The sequence below is a fragment of the Vanessa atalanta genome, chromosome 24, assembly GCF_905147765.1.
Source record: "Vanessa atalanta chromosome 24, ilVanAtal1.2, whole genome shotgun sequence".
NCBI lineage: Eukaryota > Metazoa > Arthropoda > Insecta > Lepidoptera > Nymphalidae > Vanessa > Vanessa atalanta.
This window is the reverse complement of record NC_061894.1, coordinates 7,858,541-7,883,009: the sequence shown is the minus strand read 5'-3', so window position 1 is coordinate 7,883,009 and position 24,469 is coordinate 7,858,541. Positions and strand designations below refer to the sequence as shown.

Here is a 24,469-nt window from a genome sequence, read left to right as displayed (position 1 = left end):
TGTTATTATAATCTTATTAATTAAATCAAAATCTGAATTTAAAAAATAACCTTATCCTACAATTATATCTTAACTTTTTTTTGACGGCTATTTGACAATGCGAAAAATATAGTGTCAATTATTGTAATAAGTATATATTATGATTATGAGTTTAAAAATTGTTATTTATCAATGAAAGTTGAAAATAATAATTAATTTATTCAAAAATCCATAAATAAAATTGAATTTTTTTAAACGTTTGTCACTCCTGATTGGTCGGGGTTATGATGACGTCACTTGCTTGTAAACATTATTTAAATATGGAATTTTTAATTTGATATTTTTCAGCAAATATATACTAGAATTTAAAAAAAAAACAACTTTCCCTTAACCTCTACTAAATATTATAAAATGGATTTTAAAAAATAGTCAAATGACCTATTATTTTCGGCAAAAATCCAATATGCAAAGCCAAAAAATAATTCTCAAATCTATAATCTCTATGTATGTCTGGTAAGCGATATTGCGCTACTCTTTTTATGAAGTGGACGGTATCCTTATCAGTGCATACCGCGTCTCCTTTCACTCGCAACGTACGCAAAAAACGTAATTTCTTCGCAATTAGCGCCTCTTGTTAATAAGCGAGAGTCGGGAGCGGGTTTTAAAAGATAACGAATGCATTGTGAAGTAAAGAAAGAGTTTTCACTTATTTTTTTTTTAGGTTGGCACGATGTTTTAGGCGTACGTTTATTCCTTCTCGGAAGTTGGTGGCTGGAAGAAATAAACATGCTGTTTGTGCATTCTATTATTTGGACATATGCACATAATATATTTATATTAGTATATTTTTATGCGAATGAATGTCTTATACTTTTAAGAAGTTATCTAAGTTCTATACGTACAATCTAAAACGATTTTCTTCCTATTAAAGAAATAAAAAAAATTGCAAGATGTCTTCAGTGGAATTTAAAAACGCCAACGAAACTATGTGTTATCAGTGAACATGTTAATTCGGTTTTTGGTTTTAGGAAAGAAGTCGAACATATAAAGTGTTAGTACAGCTAAATATGAATTCCAAAGTATTATGTCCCTTGTAATTGGAATTATACTGGCTTACTCAACCTTCAAACCAGAACACACCAACGGAGTGTTAAAATGTGGTAGTAAAATATTTGATGGTGGATGGTGCCCACTCAGACGTGCAATAGGACAATAGTGTCCTTTTAGGTTTCACGATAAAATTTCTAGCGAGAAATACCATTAAACCAGAAGGCCAGAGAAGCACTCCTCAACTTTAATGTGCCTAATCTCGTGCTCGGCGGAAGGAAAACATCACGAGGAAAGCTGCACGAGCCTGAAAATAATCTGCAACATTGAAGCATTGTAGACAAACAAGATGCAATGATTTTCTCCTAGATATAGATAGGTCTACCTTGATCTGTAGGATTTTGTCCTTGTCCTTGTCCTTGCCTTGTGACTTTGACAAGAATGCCAAAAGATTTATAGTTTTGTTACTATTTTGGTGCAACTGACAAACCTTAGAAGAACAAGAGAAACCAGAATGACACGATTCGATGTCTTGGACATCGTCGCTTTTAACTGACTCTTCCTTTCCATCCTTGATAATCTCGTAGAGTTCATCAATTCTGTTCTTCAGCGTTTTGACTTCGCTGTTCAGCTTCCGCTTCTCCACAGCCACGTCTTCAAGGGCTGTTATTTTATCCGAAAATTGTGTTAAGATTTTTCTCATTTCGTCCACATTCTTTTTTAGGACGTCGAATTTATTTATAATACTATTTTGGGTACTCGATAACTTCGCGATGTGCTCTTGCAATTTTGTGTATTCGTTGTTAATTCTATTTGTTTCCAGGTTCATTTTTATGGAAGATTTTTTTGACATTAAAAACTGTACATTATTTGAATTGAACACTAAGTTTTACTTTGGTGTGTTTAAGAAAACATAAATGTTCTCAGATACAAAATTGTTAGTATCTGTGAACTGTCACTTTGACATTTTGCATTTTTGATTAAAACCAGCCAGATTTTTTTAATGAGATCATATCAGCTAGGCATTGGTCGTCGAAGAACATTAATACATAAATATTTATTTTTTATTTTTAATTACAGTTAATTACTGTAGCTACACACTTACAATGTAGCTGCTGAAAACTTTACGTCAAAGCTTTGTGTCCGAAACGAAGAGTGCATTTATAAATAAATAATTATATTTATGATTACATTAGATTACAAACTCAATAGAATATCAAAGTGATATAGGTAAAGGGACAGGGGCTATAATAAAAAATCATTAAAAGGACAGTAAAGGTTTTAAAATCATTACTGTTAATTTGCATAAGGATTAATACTGTGTTAAATAAAATTTGAAGTAAAGTAAAGTATGAATTAAAAGAAAAGTGACACATTTAATCTGGATAACGTAAGCTAGATAGCTAGTCATAGCGTGAGATAATATTCCTTATAGCCTCAAATCCGAGCAGTAGTTCAAAACACTCGCTTTATAATCTAGAAGTTATAGATTAATTAATAATCATAACGTCATCGTTGTGTCGCAGCTATTTATAAATATCCGTTGTTTAGCTAATCGTCCAGTTATTCGGTTTAAAACGGAAGCGACGAGTTTATTTAGTAAGCCAGCAGAAGATAGCTTGGAATGTTATGCCAGTGAAATTGATCCAATTTATAATGTGACGCCTCCTACGTTATTTTTAATATAACTTACAGATTGCACGCGACTTTATTCGTGTAATCTTAATCTGTTGGTATGAACGCACCGTTTTAAAATAGATATTCTAAATTCGAACATTCATTCATCAAAGTAGTTGACTCCCTCTGGGATTATTTGGCCATGACCTTACAGAGCAGGTAGCCCGGTAGTCGTAGCTACCCCACAAGTACCACTCTATCACAATAAAGTTAAAAAGATTATTAACGTTTTTTAGCCAATAATTTTTAACCACAAGAGGATAAAAAGACATTTGACATCGACGTGATATCATTGATTATTTATCATTGGTCGAGAGCTTCAAAAATCTATGATATTCACTATGGATTCGCGAAAAAAATGGCGTTTTGAACGTCGACGAAACTGTTATCGGAAATTTGGAAGTGAAATAAATAAGAAAAATGTAGTTATTAAAAAAAGGGAATAGTAGAATAATAAAGACTAGCGGTTCGACCGCGAAACTTCGCGTTTATTCAAAAGATTTCGGAATTTCTTATGACAGATTTTGTTTTGATTTCATTTCATTGTGAACTTCAAGTAACTCATCTACATTCGGCGGCAAAATGACGAAACCTTATTTATATGAAATTTTTAATGTCAAATAGTATATATTGTACATTAGTTGAGTTAGAATTGGAGTTTGTCTGTAACAATTTACTTCAATTTTGTGTACGTTTTTCATTTTTTTTCCTTATAAAGCCGCAGTACCGCTCTAGCCAGCCACTTTTTTCCGCTCTCTAGAACGAATTCTTTGTTAAATTGTAATAATTTAGTAAATTGCAGTTAAGAATCCTTTTTAATTTTCTGCACATCTACGGCACTTCAGAATAAGACCATAATAGATCTTCTATATGCAGCTATCGTCCCATAATCACTGGGTAAAAAATCGGTTTACGCTATTAGTAGGTATATAAGATATATTTATCAAGAACTCTTACTAGTGCACGATATAGCTGAGCTATTAACAAATTTGCATGGAAAACGTAAAGTTAAGGTTTGTTTACCTTTATTCCTTCTTTGATTGGAATAGACTATACATAGATAATAAAATACAGACGAATGCGTTAAGCACAATATTGAATTAAGAACATTTTGAAATTAACAGAAATATTTGCAGTTATAATAAGTTTTTATATGCTCAAACATTTTGTTACATTTTTTTTTTTAAATAAAACATAATTCCGAATTTTAATGGCTTATATTTACTTTGAAAGAATACGCAAACGAGCGAACTCCTAATATACTTTTCTTTTAGAAATTTTGAAAGGAAACACGTGACGAATCCTCAAAAAGTCAAAATAATTTTATTTTAAATAAAGATTTGTCATTTTTACTTAAAGCAGAGTAATTAAATCTTAGAAGTAAACAATTCTTGTTTATTTTTCCGGCTAAGAAAGTTGAAATGCTCGGCTTTTCTCTACTATACATATAAACTTGACTACTGTATCACCCTGTTAATAACATACCTGTATTATATTTCGTTGCGTAGTTTAAAAAATCTAAGCGTATAGACGGTGTACGTAGAGATAAATATTTAGTGTTGAAGTTTTGATAAAATATCCGCTTTGCTTAAGTACGCTTTTTCATAATTGAGGCAGATTATTCTGATGAGAACCCGCGAGAAACTTAGTACTAATTTTATGTTAACGAATACTATGACTACGTATTTCATAGCCTATATATATATATTTAAATATAATTATGATTTTATAATACTTTAATGTATTGATTAGCAAATCTAAAAGTACTAAGTATTTGTGTATGTGGACTGTGGAGTGTCAGAAGTATGTAGAAGCAAATGCCTTGCTTCGTGAGTGATGATTTGACTTTGCGAAGTTTTTCTTTACTTTTCGCTTTCATACAGTCATACAGGCTACGCGCAAGGTTGGGTAGGTACCACTCATTTGATATTCTACCGCCAAGCAGCAATACTTTGTATTGTTGTCTAGTCCAAGATCGCCATTGAGCCACCAGCTCAACGGCGATGTAAGGTAAAATTAAAATTCCCAAGGGCGCCATGTCTATGGGCGGATCACTTACCATCAGATAGCCCATTTGTCCGTTCGCCTGCCTATTTTATAAAAAAAGTACAATATCTATCAATGTACTCAATACTATACATACATAGTATACTGTTGTTAATACCATTGTTTTTTTTTGTTCTCAGTCAGCTAATACGTATAACGTAGACCATAAACAGATCGATTATCTCGTCTCTATGCCTTTACTGGCTCGCTTAACTGCCGTAGCATCGCCAATGTGCGTACGGTTCGCTAAATAATCCTTGCCACCATTACTTGCTACGCAAGATCGCTTGGAACTTGTGTCTCTTCAGAACAATGTCGGCTTTTCTCCAAATAAACCATCAGACGGATCCGTCATAGGGATCATGACATCCAAAATCGTATACGTCAAATTGGAAACCTTCTAAAAATAGACAATTCACGATTTTTTTATATAAATGTAAGGAATACATTATATATATTTTTTTTTAATTCAATTTAATTTTACATATATGTGTTAAGTTAGCGATTTGGTTGAGAGCAACCAAGAAAACCACAAAGCCTCAAATAATAACATGTCAATAAGAATAAAATTATTTCATTGGATTAACAAATTCCTCTCGGACAATTAGTTGTTGCCATCTGACAGCTAACAAGAGCACCGCGCGCTCATTGGTCAAAACAAATATCGTGCGCTTCCCCGGCTTCCTGTAACACACTTCCGTCCCTTTTCACGAAATCACTCCGGTTGCAAGAAAGCGAGAAAAAACACGTGTAACATTAAAAAAAAAAAACGATGTTCTGAGGCTGGCTGTTTATTATTCATACTTTAAATAATGTACTAATTAATTTTATTTGATCACATTAATTTCGAGTATACATTTTCCCTGTTTTCAATAACAGTACCTAAGGATAATAACAGGATTATAATTATTTTACTAATTTTAAACATTTTACAACGATATGTAATATAATCTATATTTATATACCTATATATATAATATGCGACTTATAATATAGAGATGGACATTGTATATCCGTTTAACAGATAATAAAAGGTGTCATTTAAATGTATGTTTTCAAAGAGATCGTTTTTAATTTCTTTACTACAAATTTTTTTGCAAGTCAGCCATTTTATAACGGTATATGATTACGAAACGTACATAATCCGGTATATGTTTTATGTACATTGGTTTAGCAATAATTTCAGTTGGGTATTACAAAAACAGCTTCTATGGCTATAGATTCATATTTATTCTTTAATAGACTAAAATTAGTTCCCCAGATGTAGCAGTACCATAACGTCTATTTCAAAGATTAAAAATACTTATGATGTATGTACGTGAATGACGCGATCGAGTTGAACGTCCGCGTTTATTTAGTTTGTTTTGATAAAATGGAGGGAGTCTAAATACCAGCGTTTCCTTTCATTAAAGTAATCAAGAGATATTGAATGAATCTGTTGAGACGGTTTTCGAATGAATTGGTTTAAATAATGAATACGTTTTGTTAATATTAGAGTTCCGGTTTCCGTTTTAGTCTATCCTTGAATTATATTCATATTCAAAATGTTTATTCAAAATACAACCATTACTTGTCCACCACCAGGTCAGAAAGTAACGGATACATTTTTAAATATAGTAGAATTAAAAAAAACAATTAAAAATTTTTTTTTTTATTTTAAATTGAATGTCGGGCATTATAATACGGTATATATTATTTTCCCGCGCTTTTGCGATGTGTGTCATTCGAGATGACAGATACATAAATACACAGATAATATATATTTATATAAAATATAAATCTAATACTAATTAATATGTTATTATAGATCTGTGTACACTACAGTTAGTAATAAGCTTTATTTGAGAACTTAAGTGAATGTATACAGTCGTGGTGTTCTGGTAGAACTCACTTTGTATGGTGGTACGCTTTTATCCTTTACTTTGTTTATTCCGCGCGTTAAATGCTCCTGTAGAGGCAAGAGAATTTTAGTATGTCGATGTGAGATTTAAAAAAAACAATTTATTTAAAAAAATAATAATCAGAGTTAAATTATTTCGTCTCCTTATAAATATTTTGTATTGTTTATTACAATTATTTATTACATTTTTACATTAGCAGCCTGTAAATTTCCCACTGCTGGGCTAAGGCCTCCTCTCCCTTGAGGAGAAGGTTTGGAGCATATTCCACCACGCTGCTCCAATGCGGATTGGTGGAATACACATGTGGCAGAATTTCGTTGAAATTAGACACATGCAGGTTTCCTCACGATGTTTTCCTTCACCGCCGAGCACGAGATGAATTATAAACACAAATTAAGCACATGAAAATTCAGTGGTGCCTGCCTGGGTTTGAACCCGTAATCATCGGTTAAGATGCACGCGTTCTAACCACTGGGCTATCTCGGCTCAATATTTTCGGCTCATTATTTATAATTCTCATAAAAAAATTAAATTTGCTCAGCGATGGGCCTTTTTCTGACAGTTACCTTCTTAGAAATTTTAATCTAATATCTTTTTAATTTCATTTATGACATAAAAGGGAAATATAACTCATACATTCCACGTAACGTTGATAAGATTTACCGACAAACGTATTTTATGAAACCAACAAGTGATTTGAGATTATTATCGGATTTCATTGTAAATAGTTTTACCTTAAAACTGTGATTAGATTTCATTGTATGTGTAATTTACCACCAAGTAAACTACTGAAATCATGTGTGCATTAATAGCTAAATATTTATCCACGTGATAAATGGACCACCTTATGGTAAGTGGTCGCCGACTCCCATAGACATTGGCGCACATAGACATAAAAATAACCCATAACCCTTCCTCGTATCACCAATGCGTCACCCTCCCTGGGTGGGTTATTTCCTTCAAAACGGAAGCAGGAATCGCTGTTTGGCGGTAAAATATATGACATGAGGTCATTACCCTGACGGGCTAGCACCAAGTCTTGCTACCAGGCAAACTAAAACTATGCTACATATTAGATTTTAAAACAATTTCATTACGAGTTTCCTGTAGTTTTAAAAACTAAACCAGTATTATTGCCTAGCCGCTAAATCGCTTATCAAATTCTGGGAAATAATGACATACAGCAAAACCAACGGCAGTGATTATTTCAAACAATAACGGGATGTCAATCTATCATTTGCCGTTTCTTTCTAACATCTGCTATAAGAAAAGAATAGCAATAAATTTCATTTCAATCTTTATGACTTTGCGAATATCTAAGGAACTCAAATAGTTTTTGATGATCGATCGAAAATTTGTGCATTGTAAAGTATACGGGTTATTTTGTTAATATGAATTTTAACATGAAAATGTCTTATGTCACTCAACATTTTGATCTATCTCGAAGGGTTCAGCCAGCGTTTGCAATACAAACGCTACGTTAATTACGACATAACTATAAACCTCCAAAATTATCAGTGTTTCTCTACTATATTGTGCATGTATTATACATATAAACCTTCCTCTTGAATCAATCTATCTGTAATTTTAAAGATCTAAGCATACATAGGGACAGACAGCGGTAAGCGACTTTGTTTTATACTATGTAATGATGATGTATAATGTATTAAATTGTAGAAGGAAATAAAAAAAATTGTGACGGGAAAACCGATTCACCTTCCTGAGACAAAACATTGTAATGGTCTAGCTGCGAAAAATCAACTAAAAACCGTTCATTTTGAATCACACTCGTTAGCTTATTGGATTATCTGTGAAGTCGTTTTGCGAGAACGAAATTGAAAAATAGCGAATTTAAATTCGATATTTTTCAATTTTCAACTCAACTCTATCAACACTATGATTTTTTTATTAAGCAACATTTTTAATGAATATTGCCATATATATGACATATTTCTTTATTGATATGATCATGTCTTGAGGAATGTTTAAAATAATAAGACTATGTATATTTTTTTTCAAGTATTATGATATTTATTTATATGCTAGGAGAACTAATAGTCATATTAGGACAGTTCATTTAATGTAAAATAGTGAATTTATTAAAAACTATGTATAATTTATGCTATGACCCTAAAGAATCAGAAAATTACCATAAACGTCGCCCAATATGACAAACGGCGTAATCCACATTATCCAATTAAAAGTCAAATTAGGACTTCAAATTTTTTATTGATGCATATAATATATTGGTGGGTTTTGGGGGTAAAACCGAATCGTGCGCCGTGGCGGGAAACGGCATGACTTACATCGTCATGCTCCCTGCTCGCCGCTTTCTACTCCCTTTTGTCTCTTTCTGCGTAGCGTGTATACTAAATACATCGTTGCTAAATATTATTATACTAATAAGATATAATAACATATTTATTTGTAGTAAGTATTTGTTTTACTCTTTTTTTATATTACATAGGTAGTCCGGCAGATGGTCTACCTAATAATCTAAACTGACAGTACACATCGGTACTGTAAGAAGTATTATCCTTCTTCAAGTCACCAATGTGCCACCAACCTTGGGATCTAAGATGTTACGTCCCTTGTGCCTATAGTTACACTGGCTCACTCACCCTTCAAACCGGGACACAACTGAGTATTGCTGCTTGGCGGTAGAATGTGTGATGACTGTAGTACAAAACCCTTCCACCATTTTAAAATTATTTAATTAATCGTCAATTTCACATCAGCGTTCTTTTTTTTCAGTGCATTTTTTTTCAATGTATGTTTTTCGGTTGCGTCAAAACAGCACAGATACAAAATAATACAAAGGATAAAGACATAAAGGTTATATTTATGAGAATTGATCGATTAAATATTATTACTTTTCTTCTGATCGAAGTGACTACGGCTATTGCTTGTACGGCCGTCGATCAGGAGTTCCAGACCAATAAAAATTATAAAGTTTTTCTGACAAGAAATTCTCAGTGTTACTTGATGCAATAAAGATGGCAGTATTCCCTGTTTTGGAAAACACTTAAAGTCTCAATAATTGGTAATTTTTCTAAAATTAAACGTTTGAAAATAATTAATTTCTTAAGAGGTGGTGATACGTCGACCTTGCTCGATTGGGCGTCACCGATAAATATGCCGCTGTGCCTTGTAATTGCTGAGACAATTGTCAAAAGTACGGTCACCACAATGTCTCACACCGCACTGATTTATTAGGCGACAGTGGGAGGGGAATGCATCGCGACTTGCGCTCATCGATTTCGTAAAAAAAAGGCGAAGGCTTCTTACTATAAAGTTATTAAAAAAGTAGGAACAAAAGCGAATAAGACTGAAATCAGAGGGTACTTTAGATATTTATTTTTATCTAGTTTAACTAGTCATCATTATTAAAATTATTTTATAACTAGGAGACATTTTTTACGTCGTTTACGTTACACATATTTTGAAATATTTCTAGTAACGATTACCAAGAAAAAAAGAGACGTAATTAACTATTTGTTATTTCACGTATATCGCCTTAATCAAAGATTGGCAACATTGCACTAAATTGCAACGTACAATATATAACTTTTAAAGAGAGGCAACCCTGATTGCATCTTTGTTGCAAACCAGACACCGCAAGTTCCGTATAAGGAGAGTAGATCCAAGTCGTCTGTTACCTATAAAATTTATAGTTTAGTAGAATCGTCAAATGCTATTTTTATTCTCATTTGAGTCAATTAAAGTATTTCTTATGATTTATAAATGGCTGTATTTTTAGTGCTGCCATGCTAAAAATAAGAATCGATGAGAATTTTTAAAGAAAATGTAACGGGATTAAGGTAGACGAATAATCTATCAGTCTGGGCAGACGTGTTCGAATCGAATCATTTCTACGAGGTATTAGCCATGCGATGCGGTTTCAGATAGAGATCTAAATTTTGTCACCTTCTCCTGTAATAAAAAAATGTATGGCCTTTGAAAAAGCACTTCAAGCGCTTTATAAATTTAGTTTAATGAAATAATACATTTTTTTGTTTCTCTACCGTCCGTTAAAAGGCCGTTAATAGCATAAATCGAATTTTGATTTATAAATTGTACGCTCGTTGCTCAATCACGCTTGACCAAATAGACAAATTTTCAAGTTAAATGTTTTTGCTTTAAAATGTATCGATAGATTACCTTACCTCGATTTAAATTGTCGATTTTCTAAAAAATGTCAGTAAAAAGAAAATTAGCGATGAGGTAACGGCTCTTAGAGCTATATAAACACGTTACGACAACGTGACGTGGTCTACGCGACGTGACATAGACATTGGCGCTTTAAGAAATATTAACCATTCCTTATATCATCAGTGCACCATTAACCTTGCGAGCTGAGGTGTTAAACCGGAACACGACAATACCTAGTATTGCTGTTTGGCGGTAATAATAATTTAAAAAAGAGTAATAAAAGGATACACGACGAATCAATCGTCGTAACTTGTTTAGGTATAACGAAATAATTAAATGCTACAAAATACTATATTTATAACAAAATTATGGAAAGAGAAAATTAAAAAAAAACACACAATACATTAAACGCAAGCGTGAGTTGAAAATCGAAAGTTCCATTTCACGCTTCAAGCGCTCTTGTTATTAAATTAACTCGTTCAGTAGTTTAAAATGCAGAGTGTTTTTATAAAATCCCACTTTTTTTTCTCATTTTATCTTATTAATGAAATAACTTGTTAAAAAATTATTACTTCGTACAAGCCCGTCCGGATAGATACCACCCACTGATCATCGATTCAGCCTCCAAAACACGTAACTTTTTTAGGTTCCGGTTTTTATGATAACGGTAGGCGGACGAGCAAATGGTGGCCCTGATGGTAAGTGGTCACCACTGGTCTTGCCATTGGCATTTTAAAATTTCTTTAAAATAATTCCTTTCCAATGCTCCACGAATGAAGATTCGTTATCATGTCATCTTAGTTAATAAGGTATTATATTATATGTCCATTGTGCCTTTATTTACGCTGGATCACTTACCCTTCAAACCTTTACTTGGTGGTAGGGCTTGGTGCAAGCCCGTCTGGGTAGGTATCATCCACTCATCGGATATTCTACCGCCAAACAGCAGTACTCAGTATTGTTGTGTTCCGGTTTGAAGGAGACGCGATGTCATTCGTCGAAATCTTGTATAATATATGATGTTCACTGTGGATTGGCTAAAATTTTGCGGTTTTTAATATCCCCGAAGTAGTAAAACTAAAGAGAATGTAAAGATAAAAGATTATATAATGAAGAACTTTTTGTAGTACATAATATATCCGAACTTATTTATTATAAATTTATTGAAAAAACTAAGTTTTTAATTGTTAATTTAAAATTAATATAATGCTAGTTCAAGCCCTTTACACAATCTCACTATATTGAACATTGAAGTCGGCTTAGCAACGTCTATATTTAATACAGAGGGTAAAGTAATCCTGGCTGGAGGGACGTTTAAAATTAAATTCCTCTGACCTCGAACTTCAGAGTGCATTTGGATCTCCGCCAAGATTTGTACCGCTTGTTAGGATGACATGCAATTTTATTTTTTTGAACAAAAATTGTTTTGTTTTTTTTTTCTTTGTTAGTATTGTTGGAGCTAAAAACATTATGGCGAGGATATGATTTATTCGGTTTTCAGTTATATTATTAAAAAAAACTCAATATAGTTTTTTAATTTAGACAATTGCTTGTATGTAATTAAAAGGGAACTAAGTGAACTTAGTTCTATATTAAATATTGTTTAAATTATTTTTCTATTATAAAGAACCTATTTCAAGGTAAAATTCATATTTTCTCTCATATCAACGTAGTTGCGGGGTCATCGCACTGAGACGAGACGAACAAAAGAGGCTTTGTAGACCACATGTGAGAAAGTATTTCCGGGTTTTTTGAATGTCTCGAGAAACTGAAACGAGCCTTGTTCATTGTTAACCGGGATATAGAACAGAAATAAAAACTTCTTTCTGTGACGTTGGCTGTTTACTGTCAATCCGTAGTCAATTTTTTTTTTTGGTTTCGTTCCGTTTATACTTAATTTTTAGTTTGAACAACTTAAAAGGGATATGTAAGTTTACGTTATGACATAAGTTATGTTTGTTAACTTAAATATTGTATAAAATTGAATTGTCAATAATTAATGTCAACGTCAAATACTTTTGTGTTATTTTGAAGTTTGTTATTTAGTACAAATTTTATTCAGCTGATTAGATATGACTATCCTATATATGGATATTTTATATATATTTATATGTTTTATTTCTATTTCTAATCGTAACGTCTATATCTAAGTGTAACGTCACTGGCTTTATAATGCCAAGCTGATACAAATAATTAAATAATTAAAATCTAAATTAATTATTAACTGTGTCACTAAGCTAGGAAGCTAATTCTAAACAACGGAAAAATTACCCATTAAAATATAATAAGCATAAACGAGGCATTATATTTAATAAGAAAACAACCCTACAATAGACGTAAATATTTTTAGTATATTTTGCTAACTGAAAATAAATAAAAACAACATGGCCGCTTCCCGTTCTGAAGTTAAAATTACATCGTGACGAAGCATATTAATACAGACCAGGATAACGCCCTGACTACATCGCCGCAAAACAGAGGAAAACGCTATATGCTTCGATTCATCAGGACATATTTTGTTGTTGATACTTTTTGGACATAATGAGTTCTCTAGAAACATATTTTTCTCTTTCCTTTATGACAACTTTATAAGTAAATAGTATTGAAGCCACGCAATTAAATAAATGCATATGTGTTAGAATCATTTGATTAATCATTAATAAGAATGTTACTTTTAATGATCTCCTCTACATAGTATAAATCAAAGTCGCTTAGATCTTTTAAGCTATTCAACGGTTTTAAAAATACAGGCATTTGATATTGGAGAAAAGCCGAGAATTTCAACTTTCCTAGCCGGAAATAAAAATTTATTTTTCTTTTAATGTTCGTTCTTCAATATAAATTTTGTATACAGAACTAGTTATAGACAATATAAAAATTAAACTCATAATAACCGGTGCGAAATCTGGACAAAGAAATAAATAATAAAAGAAGAAAAAAATCCTTTATTAGTTTATACAGGAAAGATCTAACGAAAATTAAACATCCGCAAATATTGCCAAATCGTTCTACATCGAATAATATTGTATTTATCAATTTGTTTCACTTGTCAACTAATTTGTTGCATCGTGCCTACTTAAATCGTCAATTAAAACTTCGATTCGCAACCGATCAGGCTCCTACGTGTACGCCCGTCATACGATACATTGGCAGAATGTTTTGCGTTTAACTTTTTTTTTCTGTATTCCTTTATTTAATTCTCTTGTTGTGTATGGCATTCTTTATGATTTTATATGTGATACAATATAATTTGCACCACTGTCCTTATTAGTTATACGGTTCGATCCTGTTATGACATTAATATTTAATAGACTAATTGTAAATACATTGTGTTTTATCAGGGATCCATTTTTAATACCTTTTCTGTTTTTGATATATGTACATAGATAATCTTCTATTTGCGTTAAATATATTTGTATTCTTGCATTTTTTTTTCTAATTTATTCTTCACTAGTAGTCGCTTGCGGCTTCGCTCGCGTTTTAGGGAAAAAAGTAGCCTATTTCCTTCCTTGGAGTACAAGTTTGCTTCATATTAAATTTCGCCAAATTCGGTTCATTGGTTTGGCAGTGAAAGAGCGACAGAAAGACAGACATCGTTATTTTCAAATTTATAAAATTAAGTATAGATTACTTTTTTAAACAAATTACTTATTTTGACGATGTTAACAATGTCGAACACGGTTATAAAAATATTCTTTAAAAAAAATCTCTTTATCATGTTTTGCGAAGCAACGATATATTGTTGTTATTGTCAATAAATATTGACAATAATAGTTGTTGATACGAATCGATATATCGAAATGTTTTAATATAAGTGTAAGTGCTGTCATTTAAGGAATGTTTAATGTTTATTCGATAAATTCCGAGGAAACATAAATTTTAATAACCCAATTCGAAGTCTAGGGTTGCTAGCTTTAATATAATAAAATATAGATAATAAATATTACATAAATAAAATAAATTATGTAATCTATATTTTCACTAATTACGTACAGTTTAAAGTATCTAAAAAGTATTTTTTTTTTACTTAATATAGGAAGGCAGGCTAGCAAACGGTAAGTGGATACTGTAAGAAATAATAACCATCCCTGACACCGGTAATGCGCAGGCTTAGTAACTATGAGATGATTTTTTTTATGATAGGGGTAGGCGGATGAGCAAATGGGCTACCTGGTGGTAAGTGGTCACCATAAACATTGGCGTTTTAAGAAATATTAACCATTCCTTACATCACCAGCGCGCCACCAACCTTGGAAACCCCTTGTGCCTGTAGTTACACTTGCTGACTCACCCTTCAAATTGGAACACAACAATACTGAGAACTGCTGTTTGGAGGTAGAATATCTGATAAGTGGGAGGTACCTACACAAGCGGGCTTGCATAAAGCCCTACCACCAAGTAAAAGTGATCTTATGTGCTACTGCTAACACTGACAAACTGATGTGGTGAATAATTTCAATCCGCATGCATTATTTGATAGGTCAGTGAAAAAAAAATGTGTGTAGCGAGTCCACGATAACGGTGAATATTCAGATGATAGCTTGGTTAAACGCGTATTAATGTCTTCAAAAGGTTACATTACTTGTATAAAAAACTCATTTTATTCATACTGACCTCGTTTTGAACCAAATTTGGGTAGATAAACCATGAAGGTCGTCTACCAACTTTATATTTAAAAGCCGGTTCGGATATAGGCGAATTTGCGAATTCATTTTGTTTATTTTATATAATAAAACTAAAATACTCTATTTAATAAAAAACAATCGAATGTGTATTTATATTATTTAAAATTGTAATCTGTGATTTCTTCAGTTGAAGGAGGCGGACGAGCCGTGTTAAAACTTGGCGCCATTTTTACTATAGAATTACGTCATAATATAGATTGTGTAAACTGTGTAAACACATAATTATAAAAATTAATGTTATTATCACAACTATTTCCGTTATTAAGCAAAGAACAATTGCTGTATTTATTAAAAGCTTATATTTTTATATCGTTAGTAAGCACTTGGTATTTATCAATAATTACTCAACATTTTAATCCAGTTTTATCCGATTAAATGTTTTCACAAATCCTATATACTAAATTCATACATGCTTAGTTCGCAATAAACCAATAATCCGTACGTTATAACGTCTGTCAAAGGAAATAAATCCCACCGGCATTGGCGTTTCAACTTAGTTACACTAATCGCCATTATTTATTTCATGAAATACTTTCTAATATCAATAATGTTTAAAAATTCTATGAGATACAGTTTCGTGTTATAAAACCAAACAAAACAACGTACCTAATTCTTTAAACGACGACGAGGAAAATTGAATAAATTAAATGAGGATTTATATTGAACGTCACTTAACTGTTCAGCCGTGACTCGTGTTTTGTACGGAATAATAAGAGTTAATTTTTAACTGTTTGTTTTTGTTTCCATAGCGGTTTAATAAAGATTTTAAGTATGGCTATACTTAACATTTTAAATAATCTATACTAATATTATAACTGAGAAAGTTACTTTGTCTGTCTGTAGCTCTTAAACGAATTAATGAACGAAGTTGATGATGAACGAATTAATGAACGAATTTTGAACGCAGCAAAGCTAGAACCCCAATGAACGGCAGGTTTACTTTTTTTTAGGTATAAAACGTAACCTACGGCGTCCAATCCTCCCTTATTACGAATGATATTGTTTCATATTCAGATGTGAATTTAAAGTCGCAGACATACTTCGCATTTATAATAATAGTATAGATTGCTAGTAGCGATTTCAAGTAATTCGCTCTGAATGGATTAAAAGCAATTGCGAGTAAACGGAGAAACGCTAATACCATTTATGAACGATTCCTGTTTTTTTTTTTTAATATATATCAACTTTTATAAATCCACAATCAATGTTAGTACTAATTATTTTGATAAAGATAAAGTTTTTGTTACGTCACATACTATGAAACAAAGTCCCATCGCTGCGTCTGCCTGAAAGCGATCAATTCAAAAACTTCTGACCGGATTTCGATAAGGTTTCTATGAATAAACGAAGAATGCTTAGGTTTATAATTTATTTGGGATTTGTGTAAATTGGCTGTAATATCACGATGATTGCTTATATCCATTTAATGATGCGTGCCGCGTTAACGAATAAAGGTATAATTTATCATTATATCATTCTACCCATGCGAAGCAAGTAAAACATCTATATTAATAATTCCGTACAGGTCTACGATAGACCCGATCAAATATATCCGCAAAATTTGTATACTTCAGATTTTTCGATATTAAGTTCGTGAAATTCAATAACATTACAGTTCAACGGGCGGCCATGTTTGACGTTTACGGGTGCGTTCAGACAGTGGTCCAAATAATAATTTCGTGCAGGAGTACGGTAGTTAGTATATTATTATTTGTTTAGTTTTATTTATTTTACTACTTACCGAGCGAGGCCTTATCTATTACTTAAATAATTCAATGTTTTATATAATATCGAAGTAGTTTCTTTTTTTTTTGTTATATTCGCGGAGTCAAGGTTAATAGGTGAAATTAGTGATAAGGATGTCGTTAGTCGGCATCGAAGTCAATGCCTTATCGATTTATGATAATCAATAAACATGGTGAAATATAGCCGAAATGTTAAGGTGAAGTTTCTTTTTCGAATTCATATTATCAAAATCAAAATATACTTTATTCAAATAGGCTTTTGAATCGTCATTTAACAAAATATTTAAAGTAAAGCTATCACTGGTTTGGACAAGAAACTGTAGTTACTCCTTTTCAACATCTAAGAATACAGTCATGTTAGTTAAATACAATTATATATATGTATGTTATGTCTCCTGCCTGGAATTCAACAAGCATTAACTCCACGCTTAGATAGCTCCCATAGGATATTTAACGTATCGCAATGATATGGCGACTTTATTATGCTTCCTGTTGGAATGGACTGAACACAACGCGTTGTAGATTAAGTTCACCTCTTCAAATGAAGAGATTGAAAAAAAATTGACTCGCCATTACAAATATTCACTTAGATTATAAGCAGGGATGTTATAGACGTATAATTTCGGATATTTTAATAAAATTTAACCGATTACAGATACGGTTAAGTTTACGAAATTATTTCGAATTATCCGATTGTTTTGATTGTTTTAATTACGAACTTTAGATTATTTACAAATTTTAAAAGAAAAACAAGGCAACAGTTTGACTTTATACTTACTTACAGAAAAAAAAACAAACAGCCTTAGAAAACTATTTAAGCTACTCTCTCTCTAAGTAAAAGAAAATTATAATAAACATATTAGCATATTTTTTATAGGATTCAGTTACGGTTATCGATATTCGGATATCTGATAGTTTCGATAACGATTACGGGGCTCCATAACATCCCTAATTATATGTCAAATATATTTTATAGCGCAAGTATCAAAGAAATGACAATCAGTATCTTCGTATAAAATTAAGTAATACTAAGTATTTAACACTAATTTTAAATAAAAAGTGTGACGTTATTAAAGGTCCACAACAATAGTAATACTGAACAAAACAATGAATTATAAACCTTTATAGATATAATTATTCATTCAACTAACGCTTCGTAAAGATCACCTATATTAATGCACTTTAATGAAATCTTGATAAGTTTATCGTAACAATAAGTCCATACCAGTACAAATATTTGATAAACATATCATATTGGCAAATTAGAAGTATATTGTTATCATGAAACTGGATACATGTCCCGGCTTCGCACAGACATAAAAAGGGTCTACTTAAAAACGTATCGTAATACACAACTGTATTTAATTATTCGGCAAAGCTTGTGAAATAAATAAATAAGCGGGTAGGCATATGTCTCCACTCCATCTGATGGTAAGAGGTAGTGGAGTCCAAACGCAAAGACGGCCAGTACAGTCAGGGAGGATGAACTGCACTAACCGCCCTGCCTGCCATGCCGGTCCGCAAGATGCCCCTTCACGCCTCGTTTGAAAGAACCCAGGTTACAAGAGGACACATGTGCTGGTATAGAATTCCAGTTTTTGCGTCCATTCCGTATAATTTATCCATCATATACATTTACCGTGATATTGGAGCTAACTTACAGAAAACACTTATGGATTATACACCTACATTTATAAACCTTCCTATTGTAACCGTCCACCGGTGCACAGTATGTCTATTCGGAAGTTTTTGAGTTATTCGTTTTCATATTGACAAAAAGCGAGGTAACTTATAATATTTAGTGATGTCACTGTGTAATTACTATGAAATGTCTAGTTAACAGGACTCCACTAAATAGCTGAGTGGGTACTTAGTTGCTTAAGCACCGACCCATAAAATGTTAGACCATAAATACATTCGTTGAATTGTAAAGTGTATCTAAAGCAATATATTCACTTCGGACATTAGCGCTAAAGTCATTAGATAGAACATTTTAAGGACATATCAAATTAGAAATTGTATGATGATGGTAAGTGGTCACCACTGGCCATAGACATTGGGACTGAAAGAAATTTTAATCATTCCTTACACCGCCAATGCGCCACAAACCTCGGGAACTTAAGTTACACTGGCACATTCATACACACTGGAACACCATAGGTACTAATATTGTACTCAGCCGGGTTTGCCTGTGTGTGCTAGCTTAGTAACGAACCACAGTCATATATTTAAGTACTTATGACTTATTAACGTTAATATCTTATTGTGATAAGAATGTAGGACTTCCATAATCCTACGGCTTATAAAACAAAGGTGTTTATTAGCTACGAGACGCACAAATAATATTATAATTAATTATATCCTGACAGGATTTCGGATTTGTATCAGTGCCTTAAAAAATAAAATAAAAAAGCAAATCGACGTTCCATAATTATTTTGAGATATTTTTATTTTTATTATTGGTAAATTAGATAAAATATAATCAAATAAAGTCAAAAGTCAAATTAAGATGACAAAACAATGCTGTGTTTAAAAGTTATTTGTCATTGTTACGAAAATACACACAAATACATAACCGAAAAGCTTAAATTATAGCTATCTCTTTCTCTCTTAATAGGAAGCTGTATGCTGTTCCTTGTCTATTAGTTAACATGTTGCATTAACGCGCTTTAAACTAAATATGTATTGAAGATCAATCAAGCTATATAAGCGTACGTAGGTGCGGGTCAACGGCCCGCCATTCGGCTTATAAACTTGTATATCTACATGAGAATCGCTGTTCGAATTTTAAATTGTAATATAAACTATGAATAAGGAAAATATATTTATTCAAAGGAGGTTTATTACATTTAATCTATTTTTTTAATATTTAACAAGTGTAGAGCAAATTTGCCGTTTTCACTTTTTAAATCGTAATTAATATAATTATTTTACATTTCATAATATTGAAGTTATTTCAATAATTAGTAATCAACAAGACTTATCATAATATAATCGCTTTACATTTCATTCAATACTGTAGCATGAAGATTCAAAAGTGCTTTTATGAGCCTATTAACCTCTTGAATGAGGAATATTTTGATTAACGATACAAATATACACTTTTTAAATAATTATGATAACTGTGGCGCCCTTTATTGTTGTTTAAATAACAAATTCAGTCCAAGCCCTTGAAATTTATTTGGTTTTGAAAGTACGAACAACATTTAAGAGAAAAAAACATGTGTCAATAATGCAATTATGATTTTGGCTACTTGAATCCAATTAGGTACGACATTAATAAGGTTTAGTTTTATTTAATTAACTTATCTTAACACAATAATGGCCAGAAATAATAAATAATTTCTCTTGTTAATTTTTATCTATAAAAAAAAAAATACTATAGAAAAGCATCAATGACTTCACATATAATGGTCATGGGTCGACGAACAGACATCCGATTAGCATAATGATTCTATTCTTAATATATAGTTAAAAAGTTATTGTATGTATATATTTAGTATTAGCTGTCCCACGCTGCCTTGTCTGTCTTTTGTCTTCTATCCCATCATTAAATCTCAAATTAGTATTACCGCAATTATAATATAGTATGTAACATTGAAAGTAAACTAAATAAATTTTATGCTCTACGAGATTGGATCATGTTATATTAAAAAAAAAAAAATACGACCAAACTCACTATGAATGTGGCACATCTTTTAAAAATATATAGGTTTATTAATCTGGAACATTATTATTTTTTATTTTTTTAAATACTGGCCATTAGGAACTGTTCCACTTAATGCATGACTTGGATAATTCAAAAATTTATGTCTGCGTTTATATTGGTGAAAATATCCGTAACTAACGGACATATTTGTTGATCTCGGTCGCGCCATTGTTCTTATACCGTTTCGCTAATAAAATGCTCAAAGAAGTAACTGTTATAATTTCATAGCTCCCATGCTTGTTTTGGTGGGAAAAAATACTAATTTGAATAATTTCATATTTTTTACTTCGCTTTCACCTTAATTACTCATTAAGATAGATACGTAATATTTTTAATAATTAAAGATATTATCATACTTTTAATATAAACAGAGGTAAGTTCTGTTGGTAAGCCTTTTAATCGGTCTATGTTACTTTTACTTTTTATAAAAAGATAGTTTACCCGTCTTATTATCTAACGAACAAAAAATAAAATAACTATATTATGTACATATCATTACTTTGTACATTTGTAGATAAAAAGTCAAGTAGAACATAATATTCTAAGTTGTGTCTTAAAATGATAGAACCGTACATAATAATTATTATAGGTAATCAATACCATACTTTTTATAAAGAAAATCAATTCGAATACCCTAGTGAAATATTCAAAAAAGTCGGTCGTAATTTTTTCTGATTATCGTAACCAAACATTATAGAGAAAGCGTTCTTTTTTTTTAATTAACTTAAGTAGGTAATGAAAACGTATATTCAGCGTAAAATGTTCGTCGCAGTGGATACGTTGGAATTGGATTACTGAGTAAAACGAAAAAAAAGCTAACTATAGCGCTAGCCTTTCATTAATTATTTAATAATAATTTTATTTTGTGTATATTTGCCGTACGTTTCAATTTTTACCGGTGTTTTACTTTTCTTTTGTATTACACGAAAGTACTACAACTATTGAAGTATAATCTTCTATCTATTCGTATTCGTCTTAAATAGATTAATAAAAATCAATTTATAATCGGCAAAGTAATCGACATATACGATAAGTGACATAATATTATCCTCTAATTTCCTACTCTTAATTCACATTCATGGCTTTAATTTTTACTTTGAACTAATATGAAACCGCCTAAAGCCAACTCTATTCCGTAAAATAAAAATAAGCATGATGAAAATCGTTTTACAATAAACCAATGCATCGAGTAATGTATACCTACAGAATAAGTGACGAATATTTTCCCAGTTTTTTACCCCTAAACGACTACTACGATTTTTTTTTAAATTTAAAATAGGCACACGATGTATAACTCATTGAAAAAATAATAATATGTGTTAAGTGCATATTTTATAAGAGAACAGTAAATATTTTTACTATCCAGCATGTAAATAATTTGTTATCGATTATTTATACATGTTACAAATTATATTTTGGTATTTTTAGCAAATAACAGAATAGCTATTTTAAATTAGCTAAGTGTATATATTTTTTAATTTATGTTTTAACTTTTTAAACGAATATAATGTGTACGAGGCTGTAATTATGCAAACAAATTACAATAAAATCAAATCATATGTGATTCTTATTGGAATGAGGCTTATTTAAAAATTATAAGTTATGAGGAAAGTAAGTTACAAAAATAAGTATTACTCATCTTCCAGACACATCAGACGGAAATCACATTAGCTAACTAAAGGCGTGCCTGCATTCCTATATCTACTCAAATGCACCCAGACATTTCTATAGTACGCCACTTCACCCCCTCGCTATCAATACGGCGCGACACGGCATGCCATGACTAAGAACCAATACAGTAGTGAGTAGACTACAAATAAAAAAGTTATAAATTAAAAATTAAAAATGTAAAAAAAAGACTTACTTTTTTAGGCCCATTCTGCACAATATTGTCGTATTCCATACCTTCCACAGACATTTTCACTTAAAAAAATTAAACACACCAAAAAGTATACACTCAAAGAGGTTTTATTTTTTAATACACCCAAATATTTCGGTTCTTAATCGTTTATCGTAATCAAATGTAGTCACTAAATGATTAAGAGTTCCGGTAAATCACTGTTTCCATTAAACAATCTAGTGGAATTAATCGTTCGGATTGTACGTCGTGCCGACTGCCGGCACGGGTGCAACAAATTCAGACGCCCACACAGCCTCCCCTGCTCTCCAGCAAGTGAAATACTCATAAACTCATACTATGTATAGAAAGTTGGTATAGGTAGGGCAAATGGGAGTGAATGTAAAGTACGGTTCGTATAAGGCGATTTTATTGTCCTCGTATGAACGTTCCTTTTTAAGCATAAGTCGACACTTAAATCTTACTTCTATCTACTGCTATAAATCGGAACTGAATAAATATATAAAGTAAACTTTATTTTAAATAAAGTTTTTGTAGCAAAATCGAATGAAATATTTTCATAAAACAAAATATTTATTACCTATCTTTCAAAACGTTGTCGAGTTCGTCAAATATCAATTGTCAAATTTATGTCAAAATATAAATAAACAAGACTTCGTTGTTTCAAATATTGTTTATTAGTAGACATATTTAAATAATCAACATCTTACAACAAATATTTTTTTAGTCTCATATGTACGTATGTTTACAGAATATTCAAAGTTACATACGGTACATACAGTAGTAAAACTTATTAGGTTATAACATTTCCAATATGAGTGAAGACTATAAAATATTGAAACAAGGAGCCGAAGCGAAGTTGTATATTTGTAATTATCTGGGAAAACCTACGCTTATTAAAGAAAGATTCAAGAAAAACTATCGACACCCGGACCTGGATCTTACTATAACCAAAGAGAGGATAAAAAACGAAGCAAGATCGATTGTACGATGTAAAACAGCTGGAATAAGGACTCCAACTTTGTATCTGGTGGATTTCGATCGTAGACGCATATATATGGAACATTTCCAAAACAGTATTACTGTTAAGGATTTTATAATAAATTTTTCTAAATTAAATAGTAGCAAAGATGTTACTACAAACAGCTTAGATGTGTATGCTAGCAAAATCGGTCAGACGGTCCGAAAATTACATGACAATAACATCATACATGGGGATTTGACTACGTCAAACATGTTACTCGTAGAAAAAAGTCCTAGTAATGTAGTCAATGATGCAAAATGGCTTCGTCATGACAATGTTGAAATAGTTATGATAGACTTTGGATTGTCATTTATCGATTCAAGTACTGAAGATAAAGGAGTCGATTTGTATGTGCTGGAACGAGCTCTCATTAGTACTCATAATGATTATCCCGACTTATTCGATAAAATATTTGATGCCTATAAGAGTTTCAGTAAGAATAACATTAAAGAAATTATAGTTAAGTATGAGGATGTCAGGGCTAGAGGTAGAAAGAGAACTATGGTTGGTTAATGTTTTATTAATTTTGTAAATAAAAAATGTTTCATTTTTTTTATTTTATTTGAATATATTCCTAAATCCTATACTGTACTCATAGTTTTAAAGAAAATATACATTTTATATATTTAAATAAAGTTAGCATGTA

The 24,469-nt window shown here is 31.5% G+C and overlaps 2 protein-coding genes across 3 annotated transcripts in view; one reads left to right on the top strand and one right to left on the bottom strand.

Moving 5' to 3' along the window:
• LOC125073464 (coactosin-like protein) overlaps positions 1 to 23,171 on the bottom strand; it is a 32,973-nt gene extending 9,802 nt beyond the window's left edge. The window contains exon 1 of one of the 2 annotated variants that reach the window (XM_047684305.1): positions 22,806 to 23,171. In XM_047684305.1, the coding sequence (XP_047540261.1) occupies positions 22,806 to 22,859 (54 nt within the window). In that variant the 5' untranslated portion in view covers positions 22,860 to 23,171. Of the gene's footprint in view, positions 1 to 1,516; positions 1,906 to 22,805 lie in introns of those variants that run through there. The other variant, XM_047684304.1, reaches the window with a different exon arrangement.
• A 264-nt stretch (positions 23,172 to 23,435) lies between these two features.
• LOC125073430 (EKC/KEOPS complex subunit TP53RK) lies at positions 23,436 to 24,367 on the top strand. Its single transcript, XM_047684255.1, has one exon. It carries the CDS (start codon positions 23,614 to 23,616, stop codon positions 24,334 to 24,336), a length of 723 nt encoding a protein of 240 aa, XP_047540211.1. The 5' UTR covers positions 23,436 to 23,613; the 3' UTR covers positions 24,337 to 24,367.
• The last annotated feature ends 102 nt before the right edge of the window (positions 24,368 to 24,469 follow it).

Bases quoted from the DNA above. Each gene is read 5' to 3' on its own strand.
- LOC125073430 (XM_047684255.1), top strand. From the start codon at position 23,614: ATGAGTGAAGACTATAAAATATTGAAACAAGGAGCCGAAGCGAAGTTG.